We start from the raw sequence: 18,783 nt of genomic DNA, 5'->3' as shown, positions 1-18,783 counted from the left end.
GATATCCGGTTTTGATAGATAGTTATAACCTTATTTTAATAATTGAAACTTATGCAGAGAGTATAAGTGTTGTTTATTCAGATGGAATGGTTTCTTCCATGAATGGGGCAGTTGATTCCATTGTAAGGTCAAAGGTCATGCCTAATTTGGTCTGTCTGATATCAGGGATTAGGTTCTCAGGTTACAATTTCAGGCTGCCAGCTTCTCACTTTTGATTTGGCTGTTGAATACAAAGGACGTTTACTCTATAGGAATAAGTTTTCAATTTCATTTTACACTGATTTTCTGCTGTTTAAACTTGAGACTCTATTGTGAAGATTGTCTGGACTGGAAATCGGATTTATATAACTTTATTTTCTCCTGTCTTGGAGACACAAGGTATTTTATACAGACTTTCGATCATTTCCTAATAGTGATCACGATTAATCAGAGAACTGTAGACAATTGACACAATTCTTTAAAAAACTCATCGTAAATTAGTGATCTCGTACACATATTCATTGCTGTTTAAATTCGTTATTCCTATCACTTCTTGTATTTCAACATTGGACTACTATTTCCAGAAATTTGAGAACTTGAATTAGTTTTATTTAACAGTTTTGGTGATTTAACGGCTATTAAAACTTTTAGTAATTAATATCAACATTGGACTACTATTTCCCGTAATTTGAGAACTTTAATCAGGTTATTCAACAGTGTCGTATTTTACGGATATCAAAACTTTAGTAAATTTTATAACATGGCTTCTTCGACCAGACGCAACCGTCGTTCACGTAACAGACCACATCCATATAACAACGAAGAAAATGCTACACAAAGCTCGCAATGGGATATGGAAAATCCAGAAAATTGGACAGGTGCAAGATTTCGGGACGAATTGCGGAAGTTAGGAATAAACATTCCAAAAAGCTGGTCTAAAGCATTACTTAAACAACTGTATCTAGACAACAAGGAGCGCCTATGCAATAACGAAATACGAGAAGGTGCACCCGTCGCAGCGGATGACCATATTAGGCAACCAACTAGAGAAGTACTTCAAGACCCGCCCACAGATGAAGGAAGTTCCGCCCCATCAACAACGCGCATGGATAGTGTAACCGGAAACGACGTACGGGACTCCAATGTAAACAATATGGCCGCTTTGTTTACATCTACTATGGTCAACACGTTTACCCAGTGTATGGCAAGCATGCAACCATCCGTAACCCACATTAGACCATCACCGGATTCCTTCAACAAGACCTACGATCTGGCTAATTGGTACGAACAACGGAACGCCTCCGATGTCCCGCTAGTACCAGTTCCTGGTACAACCCAGAGAACCACCGCACAACACAACTTCAACTTTAGTCCGTCGACAAGTGCCTTGCCATTTTCTCACCATACCAGTGCCGAAATGGATTCAACAAGATATGGAGTGAGATCGGATTCTTTCACCAACGTTGATATTGTGTCGCCGAATATTCAAAGGAATATTATTGAGGGTAAGGATATTAATCTTACTACTTTACTAATATCAAATTACGAAAACCCTCAATCACACAATATCACTGCTGATGAAATAAAGGTGAATTTATCAAGCAAGCCTGACCCCCGTCTTAACAGGAACCTGAACATACAAGATTTTATTCAGGCCTTTGGGAAATATAAACGTATTATGTGTGGGTCATATCCCGAAAGACGAGAAGAGCTGGATGCTTATGAAGCAGATTTGATTCAGATCCATAAATTTTATGGTGATAAATTTTATACCTACCATAAGCTATTCTCCGCAAAGGCAGCTACACTCCTAAGAGAGAAACACATCAAGGTTGATTGGAGTAAAAGAGACCGTGACATTCTTTCACTAGTTAGTGGGGGTATTAGAGTTAATGCATGCAACTTATGTCATCAAGTTGATCATGCCACAGAATTTTGTTCATTGCAGATTTCTGATCATCAGGGTATACATGTAGATAGCAACTTAGGTAACAACAGGTCAGTCAGACCAAACATGCAAAACAAGTTTGATAAACAAGGTCGTAGTAGAGTATTTTACGACGGTAAAGAAGTATGTAACAATTATAATAATGTCAGGGGTTGTTTCAGAACAACATGCAACCTTCTTCACGCTTGCTCAACCTGTAGATCTACAGGTCACCCAGCACATACATGTACAGGTAATAGACAAAACCATCATGTACCTCAAAAATATTCACAAACCTACAAAAATAACACTAGCAGCAAAGATGTTACTCAGTCTAAACCGGATAACAAATCATGACTACATATACAAAATATACCTTTGGAAGATTATTCGATGAAAGCATCAACTCCTATCAACATAGAAAAACTTGAGCATGAGCTGCAGAATCATCCAGATATAAATTTCAGATCATATTTGATAAATGGATTAAGAAATGGTTTCGATTCAATGGTAAAATACGATACATGGAATACAAAAGTATGCAAAAATAATTACTCAGCTAGGTCGCAATCTACAGTTGTGTCAGATTTGATTAAGAAAGAATGTGAAAAAGGTTTTGTGTATGGGCCATTTCAACATAGTCCTTTTCCTCGTTTTAGAGTAAGCCCTTTAGGGGTAGCAACAGGCAAATATTCAGATAAGAAAAGATTAATTTTAGATTTGTCATCACCACACAATGATGAATGTATGAGTGTTAACGACATGATAGACAAAAGTGATTGTTCTATGTCTTATGTGAAAATAGATGATGCTATCCGCATCATTTCAAAATGTGGTAGGGAAGCAAGTCTTTCCAAATACGATATATCCGATGCATTTAAAATCTGTCCTTACAAACCTACACAGTGGCCGCTATTCTGTTTTAAGTGGAAATCTATGTATTATTTTTATGTTAGACTCACCTTTGGATGCCGTTCCAGTCCTAAAATATTTGACACTGTCTCCCAAGCAGTGTGTTATATTGCTGAGAAAAACTATAAGGTACAGCATATCTTGCATTTATTAGATGATTTCCTAACAATCGACCATCCCGATGAAGATGGAGAGAGGACAATGGCAATTATGATGACAATATTTAAACGGCTTAACATTCCCATTGCTAGTCATAAAACAGTTGGGCCTACCACTTGCTTAGAATATTTGGGTATCATACTAGACTCACAAAAGATGGAAACTAGATTACCTGATAATAAAGTGCAAAGGATATGCAATTTTATCCGCAAAATACTCCACAAATCATCTTGTACAAAAAGAGAACTTTTACAGTTATTAGGACATTTAAATTTTGCTTCCAGGGTTATTTTACCTGGAAGGTCTTTTGTTTCTTATTTGATTAACTTGTCAACTACAGTTAAAGATTTGTCTGACTTTGTGCATTTAAGCACAGAATGTAGAACAGACTTAGATTTTTGGTTACGTTTTTTGTCAAACTGGAATGGCATTACTATGTTTCATGAAAATGAATTTACAAGTAGCTTTGATATGGAATTATTTACAGACGCTGCGTCAACAATAGGATTTGGGGGCTTTTTTCGGGGGAAATTCTTTTATTCAACCTGGCCTTTGGAATTACCATCATTGACAAACAACCTTTCAATAGCCTTTTTAGAATTATATCCTATTGTTGTAGCAGCACTGCTTTGGGGGCCAGAGTGGTCTTGTAAAAGAATATTATTCTGGTGTGATAATGAGGCCACTGTAGCTATTGTGAAAAAGGGGAGATCAAAAACTTTAGAAATTATGAAATTGATGAGACAGCTGACTTGGTGTGCAGCTAAATATAATTTTTACTTTAGTGCAAAACATGTTCCAGGTTATAAAAACCAAATTTCGGATGCTTTGTCTCGTTTACAGATCACCCGTTTTCACAAGCTGGCCCCAAAAGCAGAACAGAGTCCATGCATAGTTCCAAGTGCATCAGAAGTAATGTGGCACTGAGTGAAACAGTTAGTAATTTATGGAATTTTTCTATTTCCGAAGGGACAAAAGTGTCATATGAGACTGGTTATAATCATTTTTTAAAATTTTTGCTATTAAATGGTATAAGTGTTACTGACAGCAAGCCTTATTCAGTGTCAGAAGATCTGTTGATATATTTTGCTACACATTGCTTTCAACATCTCAAACTACAGTACTCTACCATTAAACTATACATATGTGGAATTAGACATAGATGCTTAAAGGACAACATATGTTCTCCTTTCAATAATTCCAGTAACAATTTAGAGAGACTGTCCTTGTTTTTAAATTCTATTAAAAGATTACAGAAACCAATCATTAAAGATCGCTTACCCATTACTTTTGATATCCTTCAACATTTATGTGTTAAGCTTAAAGAAGGGATTTTTTCACCTTTTATTGACCAGATGTTATATACTGCTTTTACAGTAGCTTTTTATGGTTTCTTACACTGTGGCGAGTTTACAATTCGCAGGTCAAAATCATTTGATTGTAACAACAATTTATGTATATCTGATGTTTTATTTTATTCTGACTATGTTATTTTACATTTAAAGCAATCTAAGACTGACCCTTTCAGGATGGGTGTTGATATTCAACTTCACAAGCTAAATCATGATTGTTGTCCATTTAAAGCTTTACATGATTATTTGATTGTAAGGAACACCATGTTTAAATTTCAAAATAATAATGCTTTATTTATTGACGAATCTGGTAAAGCTCTAGAAAGAGAATTTTTCATCAGCAAGTTAAAGCATCTTTTGTGTATCTGTGGATATAATCCCCAGTCCTTTAACGGACATTCATTTCGAATTGGAGCTGCGACAACAGCTGGAAAATCTAATATTGAGGATCACTTAATTAAAACATTAGGTAGATGGAAGTCTAATAGTTATTGTCGCTATATAAGAACTAGTAAAAATGTAATTAAAAAAGCACAACAAAAGTTATCATCATGATTCTTGTATATTTCCATTAGGGATATCTTATGTAAAATAATTTTGTTTTTATTCTTATTTTATACCATATAGTGTACATTTGCACATGTACAATACATACCTGTGGATATTAAATATCTGAGTATTTATATATCATGTATTTGATTGTTTTATTTTTAAAACTGATTCATATGATTAAATGCATAGTTAATTATTTCTATCTTTATTATCAGTGAAGTATTGAAGGTGTCCAAGGTGTTCAATTTAAGTCCATCCCCTTACAACCACATTCCTATTCAATTCCTTGGGGGTCACTCAGCTGTTTCACATCTGATTTTTGGACCATTACGAAATTCACCACTGGTTAATTTCTCTTCTAATCCCCAAGTAATTAACTACTTTTCATCTCTCCACCGTCAATTCAACCCCTTTTCGTAGCACCCTGCTACGAGATGAAGCATCGCTTCATCCCCTTTTTGGAACCCTCTGCGTTCCAGTTGATTGGCGGAGTGTCCATGTCCACGGGGCTTGGCTACCCACTATACCAAGTGTCGTCGACAGGGCCTGGAGCAAAATTTTCCTAGCTGAGATACTGACTCCCAAAGGGCAAACTTATATTATAATAAAAGTGAAACTTTATCAAGCCTTTGTTATCAACAGCCTTATCAATTTGTTGAAGTACTTGCGTCAGGTTTAGTCATTTGTTTGGTTCTGGTTTTTATATGGTCAGTAATTGTGGTTCTTCATCTAAAGACTAGCCGAGAGACTAGCATTGGTCCCATGTGGTATATACATGTACATGTTTATGATGAGTATGATTTTCCACCAGCTGTTCCAGGGTTAAAGGGCAACACACAAGAAACTATCTTATAGAGGATCCTCAAACTTAAGTTAGAGGTCTGAAGGTAATCATGAGGCACAGTAGTATCCAGGATCACATAGAATGTGTTAGAGGCGTCACTTGGCATTCGTCGTCCCTTTTATGTGCTAACATGTCATGTAGGTCTCAAGTCATCACTAGGCATCCGTCTGTCAATATAACTTAAGATGTCGTCATACCCTCAAGGACAACAGAATAAATGGAAGATAATAAGATTCAAAGTATTATTCAATTCATCTCAATTGATACCCTCTTCCAGTTGTGAATCCTCTTCACATATAGACTAAATGTTCTCTGATACAACCATGTGTAGTACACTTTGTTGGATAGTTTTCTTATTGGCAATCATACCACATCTCCCTATCTTTATAGCTACAATTTGTTTGCTTGAATACTTACTTTCCAGTATAGTTGCTCCATGAAGGTATCAATGCCAACAATTTGGTTAGCAGAACAACGCCCCCTAGTTTATGGAAGAGTAACTCTGGATCCCAGTGAAGTCTGACAGGCATCAGATCCATCATTAACTCTATATTATCTTGTACTACTTCACCCGATACTTTTATTGGCTGCAAAAAAGTTGTTTACATTCTATATTACTTCCTTAGAACTAAGTTTCTCTATGATGACAAGAAAAACATTCAGAATGGTGAGCTCTTTTTTTTTTTTAATATTCCTTTAATTTGTACCATAATTGGTTTTTTTATAATGTTTCCTATCATTACTTTCATTCATGGAACATGTATACTAAGTTTCAAGTTGATTGGACTTCAACTTCATCCAAAACTACCTTGACCAAAAACTTTAATCTGAAGTGGGACAGAGGGAGGCACAGACCAGAAAACAAAATGCCCCTCTACTATCGTAGGTGGGCATTCACAGGTTGAGCATAAAAAATAAACAGGAAATCAAAATTAAATTTAGTAAAGGTAGAAGTGGACAATTTTTGAATCCAATTATTTTGCCTCAATCTCAAATTTGTCAACCCTTTCAGAAAAAAATAAAAACACACTTACAGATTAATTACACCTTCATGTTATTTTTGCTAAATGATTACACTACTTACTTTATATGCTGGTGTCTCCTGCACGGGAGAACCTCCATCATTTCTCAAGTGTGATCTACGTATTTCATCAGCTTTCAGTGACAAGTGAGCTTCAAAATAGCGTTTCATAGCAAATGTTGTGTGCCTGACCATCTGTCTCATTGTGTAAATCTGATCATCATTTAATGTGTTGTGGACTTGTTCATCATTTTCATTCATGATCTCAAGTGTACTTATCTAAAACAAATAATAAACCAGATGCTCCGCAGGGCGTAGCTTTATACGACCGCAGAGGTTGAACCCTGAACAGTTGGAGCAAGTATGGACACAACATTCAAGCTGGATTCCGCTCTAAATTTGGATTGTGATTAAATAGTTGACACAGCATAGGTTTCTGACACAGAATGAATGATTTCAAATGAACTTAAAATTTTTGTTTTCTCTTAGAGCAATTCACTTTGCTGTTGAATATTAATCCTCTCAAAAAAATGTTTGAAGAAATTTTCTTTTTATTTATGAAATTTCAAATGAGAAAAATTGAACTCAATTTTTTAATCACATCCCCCTTTCCCTTATTCCAAAACTGATTTCAATTAAAATATTCTAATGGAGTTTGCAACAATTACTACTCATTTAAATACATCATAAAATATTAAGATGTAAAAAAACTGCTTGTTATCACTGAATGGTAAAGATTATTTAAATTTATCAGTTGGTAGTAAAAAGTGAATATACATTGTATATTGTATATAACAAAGATTCAAGTTGATTCTGGACAAAGAAAGATAACTCCAATTAAAAAAAATTCTTGCAGATATTTCTTGCTTACTTTACTGGACAAAGAAAGATAACTCTTAATTAAAAAAAAATTTGCTATTTCACAATATTGTGAAATTAGATATTTCTTGCCATTGCACAATACTGTGCAATTGAAAAGACTTGCTATTGCACAATACTTAATATAATAATTTTAGATCCTGATTTAGACCAACTTGAAAACTGGGCCCATAATCAAAAATCTAAGTACATGTTTAGATTCAGCATATCAAAGAGGCCCAAGGATTTGATTTTTGTTAAAATCAAACTTAGTTTAATTTTGGACCCTTTGCACTTTAATTTAGACCAATTTTAAAACTGGACCAAAAATTAAGAATCTACATACACAGTTAGATTTGGCATATCAAAGAACCCCAATTATTCAATTTTTGATGCAATCAAACAATGTTTAATTTTGGACCTCGATTTAGGCCAACTTGAAAACTGGGCCAATAATCAAAAATCTAAGTACATTTTTAGATTCAGCATATCAAAGAACCCCAAGGTTTCAATTTTTGTTAAAATCAAACTAAGTTTAATTTTGGACCCTTTGGACCTTAATATAGACCAATTTGAAAACGGGACCAAAAATTAAGAATCTACATACACAGTTAGATTCGGCATATTAAAGAACCCCAATTATTCAATTTTGATGAAATCAAACAAAGTTTAATTTTGGACCCTTTGGGCCCTTTTTCCTTAACTGTTGGGACCAAAACTCCCAAAATCAATACCAACCTTCCTTTTATAGTCATAAACCTTGTATTTAAATTTCATAGATTGCTATTCACTTATACTAACGCTATGGTGGGAAAACCAAGAAAAATGCTTATTTGGGTCCCTTTTTGGCCCCTAATTCCTAAACTGTTGGGACCGAAACTCCCAAAATCAATACCAACCTTCCTTTTGTGGTCATAAACATTGTGTTTTAATTTCATTGATTTCTATTTACTTTAACTAAAGTTATTGTGCGAAAACCAAGAATAATGCTTATTTAGGCCCTTTTTTGGCCCCTAATTCCTAAACTATTGAAACCAAAACTCCCAAAATCAATCCCAACCTTTCTTTTGTGGTCATAAACCTTGTGTCAAAATTTCATAGATTTCTATTAACTTAAACTAAAGTTATAGTGCGAAAACCAAGAAAATGCTTATTTGGGCCCTTTTTGGCCCCTAATTCCTAAAATATTGGGACCAAAACTCCCAAAATCAATACCAGCCTTCCTTTTATGGTCATGAACCTTGTGTTAAAATTTCATAGATTTCTATTCACTTTTACTAAAGTTAGAGTGCGAAAACTAAAAGTATTCGGACGACGACGACGACGACGACGCCAACGTGATAGCAATATACGACGAAAATTTTTTCAAAATTTGCGGTCGTATAAAAATCTTACAGCACAAGTAAATGATTTCAATTTTAAACTAAATTGTTTATACACATTGAGATTCAAACACACCATTTGACATCAACCGGTACAAAATATTTGTCTTTTAAATCAACTCTCTAAATTTGAAACATAACAAATCATCAAAGTGAACAAATTTAGACACTAAAACAAAACAATTATAGAGCTTTTTAAATGCAAATTTCGGCAGTGGTGGAAAGCTTTTAATATTTCTGCATTACTCATCGTTTTTTCAAGAGGATTTAATTTGTAGTTATCTTTTTTTAAAGGTTTTCAGTTACAAAAAGAAAGAAAAAACCAGTATCTCCCAAGAAGACTGACACAACTTTTTTTTCAGAATAACTTACAACATTAACCAATCTTCTCAGTCCATCCTTCTTATCAAATAAATCAAGTATAACCCTGAATGTAAAGGCTTGTCCTAAAAACATGGCTGCATGACTTCTGCTCGAATTGTGTGAACATTCCAACAGCCACAGAATATAACTGAAAAAGAAAAAGAAAATACCATCACAATTGCATGTGACAGACAGCGGTAAAACAGTATTCTCCCTTTATTTAAACACATAATTTCAAAAATAACCAACTAGTTTTTAATTCAGTCAATATAATATTTTTGAAGTGACTATTTTATTTTAATTTTACATGTAGTCCTAACAATCAAAAGTAAAAAAAACAAATTCTACTTATAGCTCCTAACCTTAGACTTAAGCTATGTATAATAATTAAACTATAAAAAGAAATCTGTTTGTTAAATCCGATACTGTCATACACAAATCTAGATGACCTTAAACTTTAAAATATTTTACTTACTTAACAATTTTAGACAAGATATGTTCTGGAAACAAACAAACCTGTAAAAAAAACAGAAAAATGTCCATGAAACATATTAACAAAAAATGTATATTACAAATACAATAGTTCATGGGTATGGTATTGTCCCTAGCACTTAGCTGCTCTACCCTTGTGGATAATTTGCAATAGAAATTTTGTATTTGACAATAGATTAAACAAATCAAATTGACTGCTTTAAGTCTAGCTTCACAACTGTTTTATTTCATCAAGAGGCTGCAAAGAACTTTTATAAAACTAAATCATCCAAAGATATGTCAAGTTGATCTGTTTGCTCTCAATATTTAAAAAAAAATACTTTGTATCATAATAAAAAATTTGTCCATGTTTGTTCCCTGATTAATGAGGATCAGATTTTACAAAGGCTTTAATGTTGAAGAGACATCAGAAATGTTATTTTGAAAGAGATTTTAGTAAAGTAATATTTACATTATAAAGGTTGATTTCAATTCATACATTATTGATGTACTTATTTACAACATAATATTTAATCAACTTAAATGAAGTTGATGCTGCTCAACAATGAGAGGTAGTCAAAATCAGAAATCATAATCTTTCAATCAGTTTAATTGAAGTCTGGAGCTGGCATGTCAGTTAACTGCTAGTAGTTTGTTGTTATTTATGTATTATTGTCATTTTGTTTATTTTCTTTGGTTTTATCTTCTGACATCAGACTCAGACTTCTCTTGAACTGAATTTTAAATGTGTGTATTGTTATGGGTTTACTTTTCTACATTGGCTTGAGGGAATAGGGGGAGGGGGGGAGATCTCATAAACAAGTTTAACCCCACCACATTTTTGCACCTGTCCCAAGTCAGGAGCTTCTGGCCTTTGTTAGTCTTGTATTATTTTAATTTTCTTGTGTACAATTTGGAAATTAGTATGGCGTTCATTATCACTGAACTAGTGTATATTTTTTTAGTGGACCAGCTCAGGGTGCCGGAATTTCTCGCTACATTGAAGACCTGTTGGTGACCTTCTGCTGTTGTTTTTTCTATGGTCGAGTTGTTGTCTCTTTGACACACTCCCCATTTCCATTCTCAATTTTAAATCTACTTTTTCTGAAGTTTAATAATTAACATATTTTAAGTTTATTGTTATGTTTGTCATTTTGTAGAAACAAATAATTCATCTAAAATAAATGATATAAAGATTACCCTTTCCATAGCATCTTCAAAATAAGACAAGTAATATAGACAGAGTGATACACCAGTGGCTGCAATTGATGGTCTGTACACGTCTAATAACTTCTGTACTCCATTGGTTTGCAGGAATTCCACAGAAAACTTCTTGTGACACAATAGTGTAGCTAAATACTAAAAAATATACATAATTTTTGTATAATGTACAACTTTAGCTAAATATCTATTTATAAAGGTTACTGATTATTGAATGGTGTATTATACCACTTTTAGCACTTTTGTGGCAGTTTCTCTACAGCTCAGGTGGATTTTGCTTTGTTCATCGGCCCACAGTGGAAGTGGGCACCGGGTGAGCAAAATTTCTAGCTTGTCCACTCTGTCCACACATAGGTGTAGACATATAATTTCTCTTGTAGAGGATTTTAACTAGTGGGCACAAGCGGGCTGCCCACAGTGGGCAAGTGGAAAAAGCAAAATCCACCTTAGCTGTTGTGTAGTTATTGGTGGAGGATGACGAAGTGTCCAGAGAGAATTACTGACCTTCAATAGAAAAACTGGCATTCCAATTATGATTGGAGTGAAGTGCACCTACCATGTGCAGGATAAAGGTTATAAATATTGTATTGTTGTTACTAAACTCAATGTGTATTACTTTAGAGTATTTATATTAATTCACTCATTTATGTTTAGAAAAGACACTAAAATCAGTCTTCAAACCAAGGTTAAATTTTGTTTATTCTGTATTTTTATGCTACCACTGAAATTTTAAAGTATAAAATATCTCAGAATATAACAAAACCATTTACATGTGAATATAATTTTCCTGCAAAGTCAGTGATGTTGCTGAAGGCTGTATTAACCTTTTTGTAATTAATCTTATATTTTCTGGGTTTTTGTCTCATCAATGTTTATTTCCCCCTTATCCTCTTAGTTATATTAATCATTTCTTAACTACTTAGTCTTAATGTACCTTTAATGCTTCTAGTGCTAATCTCCCATCAGTATTCTTTTTCAAGTCAACATAGTAAAATATCAAATCTAATGAGTTCTTTTCAAAAGCTGTACTCAGAAGCTGGAAAAAAAAGGGCAATATTGTTAGATTTTTATTGGAATGAAGAAACTATTTAATAACAAATGATAGTTATTGTTCCTTTGACAATCTTTTGTAGTTAAAAAAAAACTACTTTCACCCAAACTGGACTGAAACTGACTCTTGATCAACTAATGATAATCTCAAAAGTCCAAATTGCATTTACAAGTTGCTCTTTACTACAAAATGTGCATCTTGAATTGACAATTTCCAACCTTGCACATTCAACTGGAAAGTAATAAGAAAATCTAATATTTCAGTTTCTAAATGTTTATTAGTTAACTTGCATCTTAATTTCACAGAGCTAGATAATCTACTCCCATTCCACAATTTTCAATTCTGTTTCATAAATGAAATGTTAAGTTACTAACCTCTTGGTATTCAGCTAGTGGTGTGAGATACTGTAAAATAAGCCTCTGCTTCATTGATAATGTTAATGGGTTCATGGAGTATGTCCCTATAACATAAGGTTGTTGATTAGTCCAACTGCTACCACTAATCTCTGTATCTACAATACAAGTTATCATTTTTTATTTTGCGATAGAAAAAAAGAGTTAGCCCAAAATAACGTTAATTTTGCCTAAAGAAATGTAATGCTGATAGATATATGAATCTAAAGTCACCTTAACTTTCGATGAAACTTCTTTATAAAACAGTTACACAGCAATCTTTCTGGTGTATCTTGTAAAATAAAGTAATGTGTACTTACCAAGGTCATAAATAGCCTGTGACCTTGGTGAATTGCTGCCTATATTCCTTTTGGTTGGTGAAACACATGGTAATGAACTGTCCCCTTCCACACCATTCTCTGTGCTTTTATTTGGTGATATCTGGACACTGTTTACTCTTGCAGAGAATTGTTCACTGCTACTCGTGGGTACCAGTCCTGATCTACCAGGAGAAGTTGATCCACGAGATTTACCAGAAAACTGGCCAAATGGTCTTTCTATTTGTTTCATCTTTTCTTGGTTCTCCTTTTCCATCTGTGATTTCAATTCATGTAAACGTTTTAAAAGTACTAATACCTGTAAAATATAAGATTTCAAACTTAATTAAAACTTTTTTATTATGTTTTCTCAAAAACATCCATTTTTCTATTTACAAAAATCATGTAAATTGTAAACAAATTTGTTGAAAGAGTGGGAAAATCAAAGATTTAAAATATATTACAAATAATACCACTTAGAAAGCAAAATAGTGCTGTTTACTAGGATTTTAAGGTGTTAAAGAGTTATCTCACCTTTGTTAAACATGAGCATTAGCACAAATATGAATTCTAAGACATTTTTTTTATATCAAAAAATATTTTACCAGGTGGTGATTTTCATCTTTATAGTCTACAGCCACATCTTGCACTTCCATAGCTCCTGCTAGCAGACCTGTGGCATATGATCTAAGTGGCTCTTCTGCTTTCTCTGCCCATGCCAGTAAGGGACGTATTATTCCTTCCTATGGGCAAAAATATGCAAATTTAGTCTCTAAATGTTATAAATAGTCTGGAATTTAATATCATCTAAATATCCTTTTCCTTTTAACTTAATGTTAAATATATTATCTGTTAATTTTTTATAACAATTAACAACAAATAATGTTTTTCATAATCTTAAATTGACCAACTTTCAAAACTTGACGTAATTTAAAGTAAATAAAAAACTGCAAATATTGCAATTTCGAAGATTGTATTATTATTAACATTTACTTAGAACTCAGATTCTACCACTGAATCAGGGGTGATACTATATTTCTCTATATAAGGTAGTTAATTTTTTGGAGAAATGTTGTATTGTACTCGATTTGGTGGAGGAATATGTAGACAAACATAATTTTTTTTTCCCAATGATCTTCAAAAGATTTGTTCTTTTTATATAACTTCATCAAGCATGTTTCCTATTTTTGTAATGTCCCCATATCAAATTCAGAGAAATGCAAGAAAAAAGTCACAATTAATCAAATGGAAAATTAATATAAACCAAAACAAACACATAGATTATTAAAAAAAGATCATCCGGTGGAGAGTGATTAAATCAGATAAAAATTAGGGAAAAAAACAATAACACAATTTGTGTATGAATAAACTTACTGTCTCTACAAAGACAATTCCTACTTCTAATCCAGGCAGCACATCTAGAAGCAGACGACAGGCAGCTGTCTGAAGTTCTAAGTTATGATGACCGCCAAGTAAGTAAGAGTTAACCAGCTGTAAAATAGGATCAAAGAATAATTTCTATGGAGCTTTTATATAAACAAATAAATGGAAAATGTGTCCATGGGACACAGATGATGCCCCCACTTGCACATCATATAAAGTTATAAAGGGAAATAATTGAAGAACGGTAAAGATGAACCTATCCAAATTAGATCTTGATTTAAGTTTTGTGGTAATAACAATTGTGTATAAGTCTCATAACATTTGGCTGTCAGAGGCTAACTTAAGTTTAAGAATGGACACAAAATATTCAGCTATTTTTCTATTTGTAAAGAGCATAACTCTAGAACGGTTAAAGTGAAACCACCAAAATTCAATCTTATTTTGTATTTTGGTGTAATATAAAGCATTTTATTTAAGTTTCATACCATTTAGCTGAGGCAAAATAAAGTCATGAAAGTTAGAGAATGAAAATGAAAAATTTAGCAATTTGTCCAATTGTAAAGGGACATAACTCTGGTAAAGTGACAACACCAAAATTCAAACTTGATCTATGGTAATAAGCATTGTGTATTTACCACTTGGTTGAGGCAAACTAAAGTTAGAGAATGGAAACCATTTTTGAAATGTACAGAAGGACTTAAAGACAGACAAGGGTAAAACTTATATAATGCTTCCTCCGCATAAAAAAACCTTAAACAAGCACAATAAAAGTCATCACATATTCAATCAAATTTAGGGCTATTCCAGAAAAAAATGTATAGGGGGGGGGGGGGGGTTGGAAGGCACATTGTATAAATAATACATGGGTGATGGGTATCAGAGCAATTTTTCACTGATAATGCACTATAATTCTCAATTACAATTGTCTGGATGGCGGGTGCTGACAAAAACTGCCTTCCAACCCCCCCGCCCCCCCCCCCCCCCCCCCCCCTACATTTTTTTTCTGAAATAGCCCTTATGAAAACAGACTTCTAAAACATGTAAATACTAAACTGACATTTTCAACCAGATTTCTTTAAACTATTTTTACATCACTATCCATGATGGTAATAGTCAACACACTAATATTAACATTAGGTTAAGTCATACCTTATTCATAAAATTATCATTCTTGAATAATGCTTTCATTAAATGACCTAGAGTACAGGTTGGATTAGATCTTCCTGTAATTGAAACAAAATATTAAGTAATCTGCTAAAGGTCCATGCTATCTTAATATTTTAAAGGTAGACACAGACTATTTTCTAGAAGACATTATGCCAAGCATAATTTCTTAGTTGGATTTCAGTAAAGGAGTAGGGGCATTAAGGCCTAGTTTTGGCCCAAGAAAATAAAATGTTTGATAACCATTTCAAATTGGCACATAATCTTTAGAAATGCATAGGGTCAAGAAATATAAATTAAAAACAGAAAGATTTTTATCTGCTGACGTCACAATTACGTCATAATATGTATTGTTTTCACAAAAACGATGAAAAATATAGAATTTATGCTGTTTTCTATCATTATTTCGTTTGAGGAAACATCCTGCGCAGCCGAGAAACAACAAAATAATTTAGCAGAAGCTTTATTATAACTATTGGCATAATCTCACCAAATATAAAGTTGTTTCTTGGGTGCGCACATACTTTTTCAATCTAAAATATACTTAAAATTTGATGAAAAAACAAGGAAAATCACGAAATTTAACAAAATATGCAAATTAGGTCATGATTCGTTGCCATGGTAACTTGTTTGATGTCAAATTTGTTTTGTTTTTCTTAGTACCTTATACCTTAGTCAAGTTTTCAGTAATTTAAAGATATGTATGATAACTTTTAAATTTGCAGTAATTTTTGGGCCAAATAAGGGCCTTATTGCCCCTACTCCTTTTCAAAATTAAGTTTGTGTTGTGCAAAGCTTTTACGAAAAATATCCAAAATTATAGATAAGCTCAGTTAACATTTTTTCAGTCCTGTTTTGAAATTTTGTACATTTGTAACTAGTGAAATCAAAGTTGGAGATAAAAATCCTGTATTATTAACTTAAGCAAGACTAGTTGTCTGACCTGGATATCAATACATGTATATCAAACAAAAAAATACCTGGATGTCTATCATCAAAAGGATCTGGGTCCATCTTGTAAAATTCTTCTGTTTCTCTTTCAATAATATCTGATAACCTGCAATAAATAGGCTGATTCAATAAAGTGTGATTACATGTTACAGTAGTTTTAACAGTTTGATACATGTATAAAATTGAGAATGGAAATGGGGAATGTATCAAAGAGACAACAACCTGACCATAGAAAAAACAACAGCAGAAGGTCACCAACAGGTCTTCAATGTAACGAGAAATTCCAGCACCCGGAGGCGTCCTTCAGCTGGCCCCTAAACAAATATATACTAGTTCAGTGATTATGAACGCCATACTAATTTCCAAATTGTACACAAGAAACTAAAATAATACATGAATGTATATCTTTAAATCATCAGTTGAAATTGATTGTGTCATTCAAAGTTTCGTTTATATTGTATTTCAGTATGGTTAATACCATCTTATTCCAGTGCAATGTATCGCAACATGAAAAGGAATACTACATTTTTTTTGTTTAATAATACAATGAATTTGAATCTTTGCTTTAAGACCTGCTCTAAACCTTTTCTTTCAGACCAATAGTGTTGTTATATTTACTCTTAGTATATAAGGTAATTTCAAAAACAAATTTCTTACTTCGTAAGCATGTTAATGATTTCATTGTTGTCAAGTCTGTTACGATATTCATTTGTAATCCATTCATCCAAAATACCATTAAATTTCGTCAATGAATCTAGGGCAGCCATATTATCGTTTTATATATTTCTAACCTGAAAAAAAAAACAAAACACCATATGTTATATATTGTAGCAGTGCTTCCCTTGACATACATATAGATATACATGTATTTTACAACAAACATCAAATATACGTTTGTTGTTGGAACAGCAGCTTATTGTACCAGTGCTTGTTAATAATGGCATTTACAAAATGATATTCCAGTAGACCACTTTCCAGTTATGTCCTTCACCAGAAAAATTGATATATGGGCGCCCTAGTACATGTACATGTAAGTCATTTACCAGCTAAAGGAGATTGTCCATATCTCACCAGTATTAACATTCATCAAGCATCTTAGTGGTCGTTGTTGTATAAAATAGGATAAGCTAGAAATAATATTTGTTGTTTAAGTAATAACATGTAATTACAATTTCCTAATGACAGCAGTGGTCAGCACCTCATAAGGTACTTTAATGCCATGTTTGGTTCATTCCATTCAGTGGTTCTCTAAAAGAAGTCATTTGTATGCATTTTCCATAGGGTCCTACATGTATGTTTAACTAAGTCCCCCCCCTAGCGGCCATCTTGGATGATGGATCAGCTACAAAGTAACAACACATGGTCAGCACCTCATAAGGACAATTTATGCCATGTTTGGTTTCATTCCATTTAGTGGTTCTCTAAAAGAAGTCATTTGTATGCATTTTCCATAAGGTCCTATGTTAAACTAAGTCCCCCGCTGACTGCCATCTTGGATGATGGATCCGCTAAAAAGTAACAACACTTGGTCAGCACCTCATAAGGAACATTCATGCCATGTTTGGTCTCATTCCATTCAGTGGTTCTCTAGAAGAAGTTCAAAATGTAAAATGTTGACGACGGATGATGATGACAGAGGCCAAGTGATGAGAAAAGCTCACTTGGCCCTTTAGTCCAGGTGAACTAAAAGAGGTGACAATACCCCTAAATGCACAAATGATGGTCACTAGAACCAAACTTTTTGATAGAGTTGCATTCATTTCTAAAGATGTCTGTAGATTTCATGATAAAAATAAAATATAATTCATAGGAAGAAGAAATCAGTGGGGAACTAAGAAAATAGTTTTACTCTCAATATGGCATAACATTAAAGAGGGTGGTAAAGAGTTATTTTTGTGTAACATGTTTTGCCATTTTTATTTCATGTGCAGTTGTGAAAAAGATTTGTTATATACTGTCATGACTGTGTTTGGAGAAATCGATAAAAAGATCAATGTGGAAGATTTTTTTGATTTTTTGTTCATCTTTAAATGGCAATTTTATTTTGTGTTCTTCCGTGCAGATACCCCCTCATTCAAATTAGATGGGTTCATTCAAATTAAATGGGTTTTGCTGTGTTTGTCTTTAACTTCTGATAATTTACAACAGTAGCTCTTCTTTAGATCAGTCTGAATACACCCTGCCTTGTAACACAGAGGTCCTGTAGAAGACAAAGCTGATTTTGTAAGACAAATCATGCTCCCTGGTTAAACATTAAATAAATGTATTTACACTTGTATGCAAATTTGTCCACCACTACGTAAAATTACGAATCCGGGTCCGTCCGCCCTGATTCTGGTTCGCCCTAGTTTCTGTTCGCCCTAATACCTGTTCGCCCTAAATTGCAGGCTCAACAAAAATGAGGAAAAAAATCAATAAAAATATTCCTTTTGATACAATCTTTTGATTGTAAGAAGCTTCTGTCCAAGTTTGGTAAAATCCAGC

The 18,783-nt window shown here is 33.3% G+C and overlaps 2 protein-coding genes across 3 annotated transcripts in view; one reads left to right on the top strand and one right to left on the bottom strand.

Moving 5' to 3' along the window:
- The window catches only part of LOC134688133 (DDB1- and CUL4-associated factor 1-like), a 46,698-nt gene that overhangs the window by 26,036 nt on the left and 1,879 nt on the right, over positions 1 to 18,783 (bottom strand). For both annotated transcript variants that reach the window (XM_063548608.1, XM_063548612.1), the window contains exons 2-14: positions 16,957 to 17,090; positions 16,329 to 16,405; positions 15,334 to 15,407; positions 14,176 to 14,292; positions 13,407 to 13,544; positions 12,805 to 13,120; positions 12,467 to 12,603; positions 11,976 to 12,077; positions 11,021 to 11,179; positions 9,825 to 9,865; positions 9,359 to 9,497; positions 6,810 to 7,025; positions 6,143 to 6,312 (exon numbers count right to left, since the gene is read on the bottom strand). In XM_063548608.1, the coding sequence (XP_063404678.1) occupies positions 6,143 to 6,312; positions 6,810 to 7,025; positions 9,359 to 9,497; positions 9,825 to 9,865; positions 11,021 to 11,179; positions 11,976 to 12,077; positions 12,467 to 12,603; positions 12,805 to 13,120; positions 13,407 to 13,544; positions 14,176 to 14,292; positions 15,334 to 15,407; positions 16,329 to 16,405; positions 16,957 to 17,066 (1,796 nt within the window). In that variant the 5' untranslated portion in view covers positions 17,067 to 17,090. The remainder of the gene's footprint in view (positions 1 to 6,142; positions 6,313 to 6,809; positions 7,026 to 9,358; positions 9,498 to 9,824; positions 9,866 to 11,020; positions 11,180 to 11,975; positions 12,078 to 12,466; positions 12,604 to 12,804; positions 13,121 to 13,406; positions 13,545 to 14,175; positions 14,293 to 15,333; positions 15,408 to 16,328; positions 16,406 to 16,956; positions 17,091 to 18,783) is intronic.
- On the top strand, positions 48 to 5,934 carry LOC134688145 (uncharacterized). The gene is made up of 2 exons (XM_063548621.1): positions 48 to 1,484; positions 3,821 to 5,934. The coding sequence occupies exons 1-2, from the start codon at positions 740 to 742 to the stop codon at positions 4,882 to 4,884; spliced, it is 1,809 nt and encodes a 602-aa protein (XP_063404691.1). The 5' UTR covers positions 48 to 739; the 3' UTR covers positions 4,885 to 5,934.

This window comes from Mytilus trossulus, chromosome 1 (genome assembly GCF_036588685.1).
Source record: "Mytilus trossulus isolate FHL-02 chromosome 1, PNRI_Mtr1.1.1.hap1, whole genome shotgun sequence".
NCBI classification, from domain to species: Eukaryota; Metazoa; Mollusca; class Bivalvia; order Mytilida; family Mytilidae; genus Mytilus; species Mytilus trossulus.
Note: the sequence above shows the minus strand (reverse complement) of the source record. Positions and strands in the feature narration are given on the sequence as shown.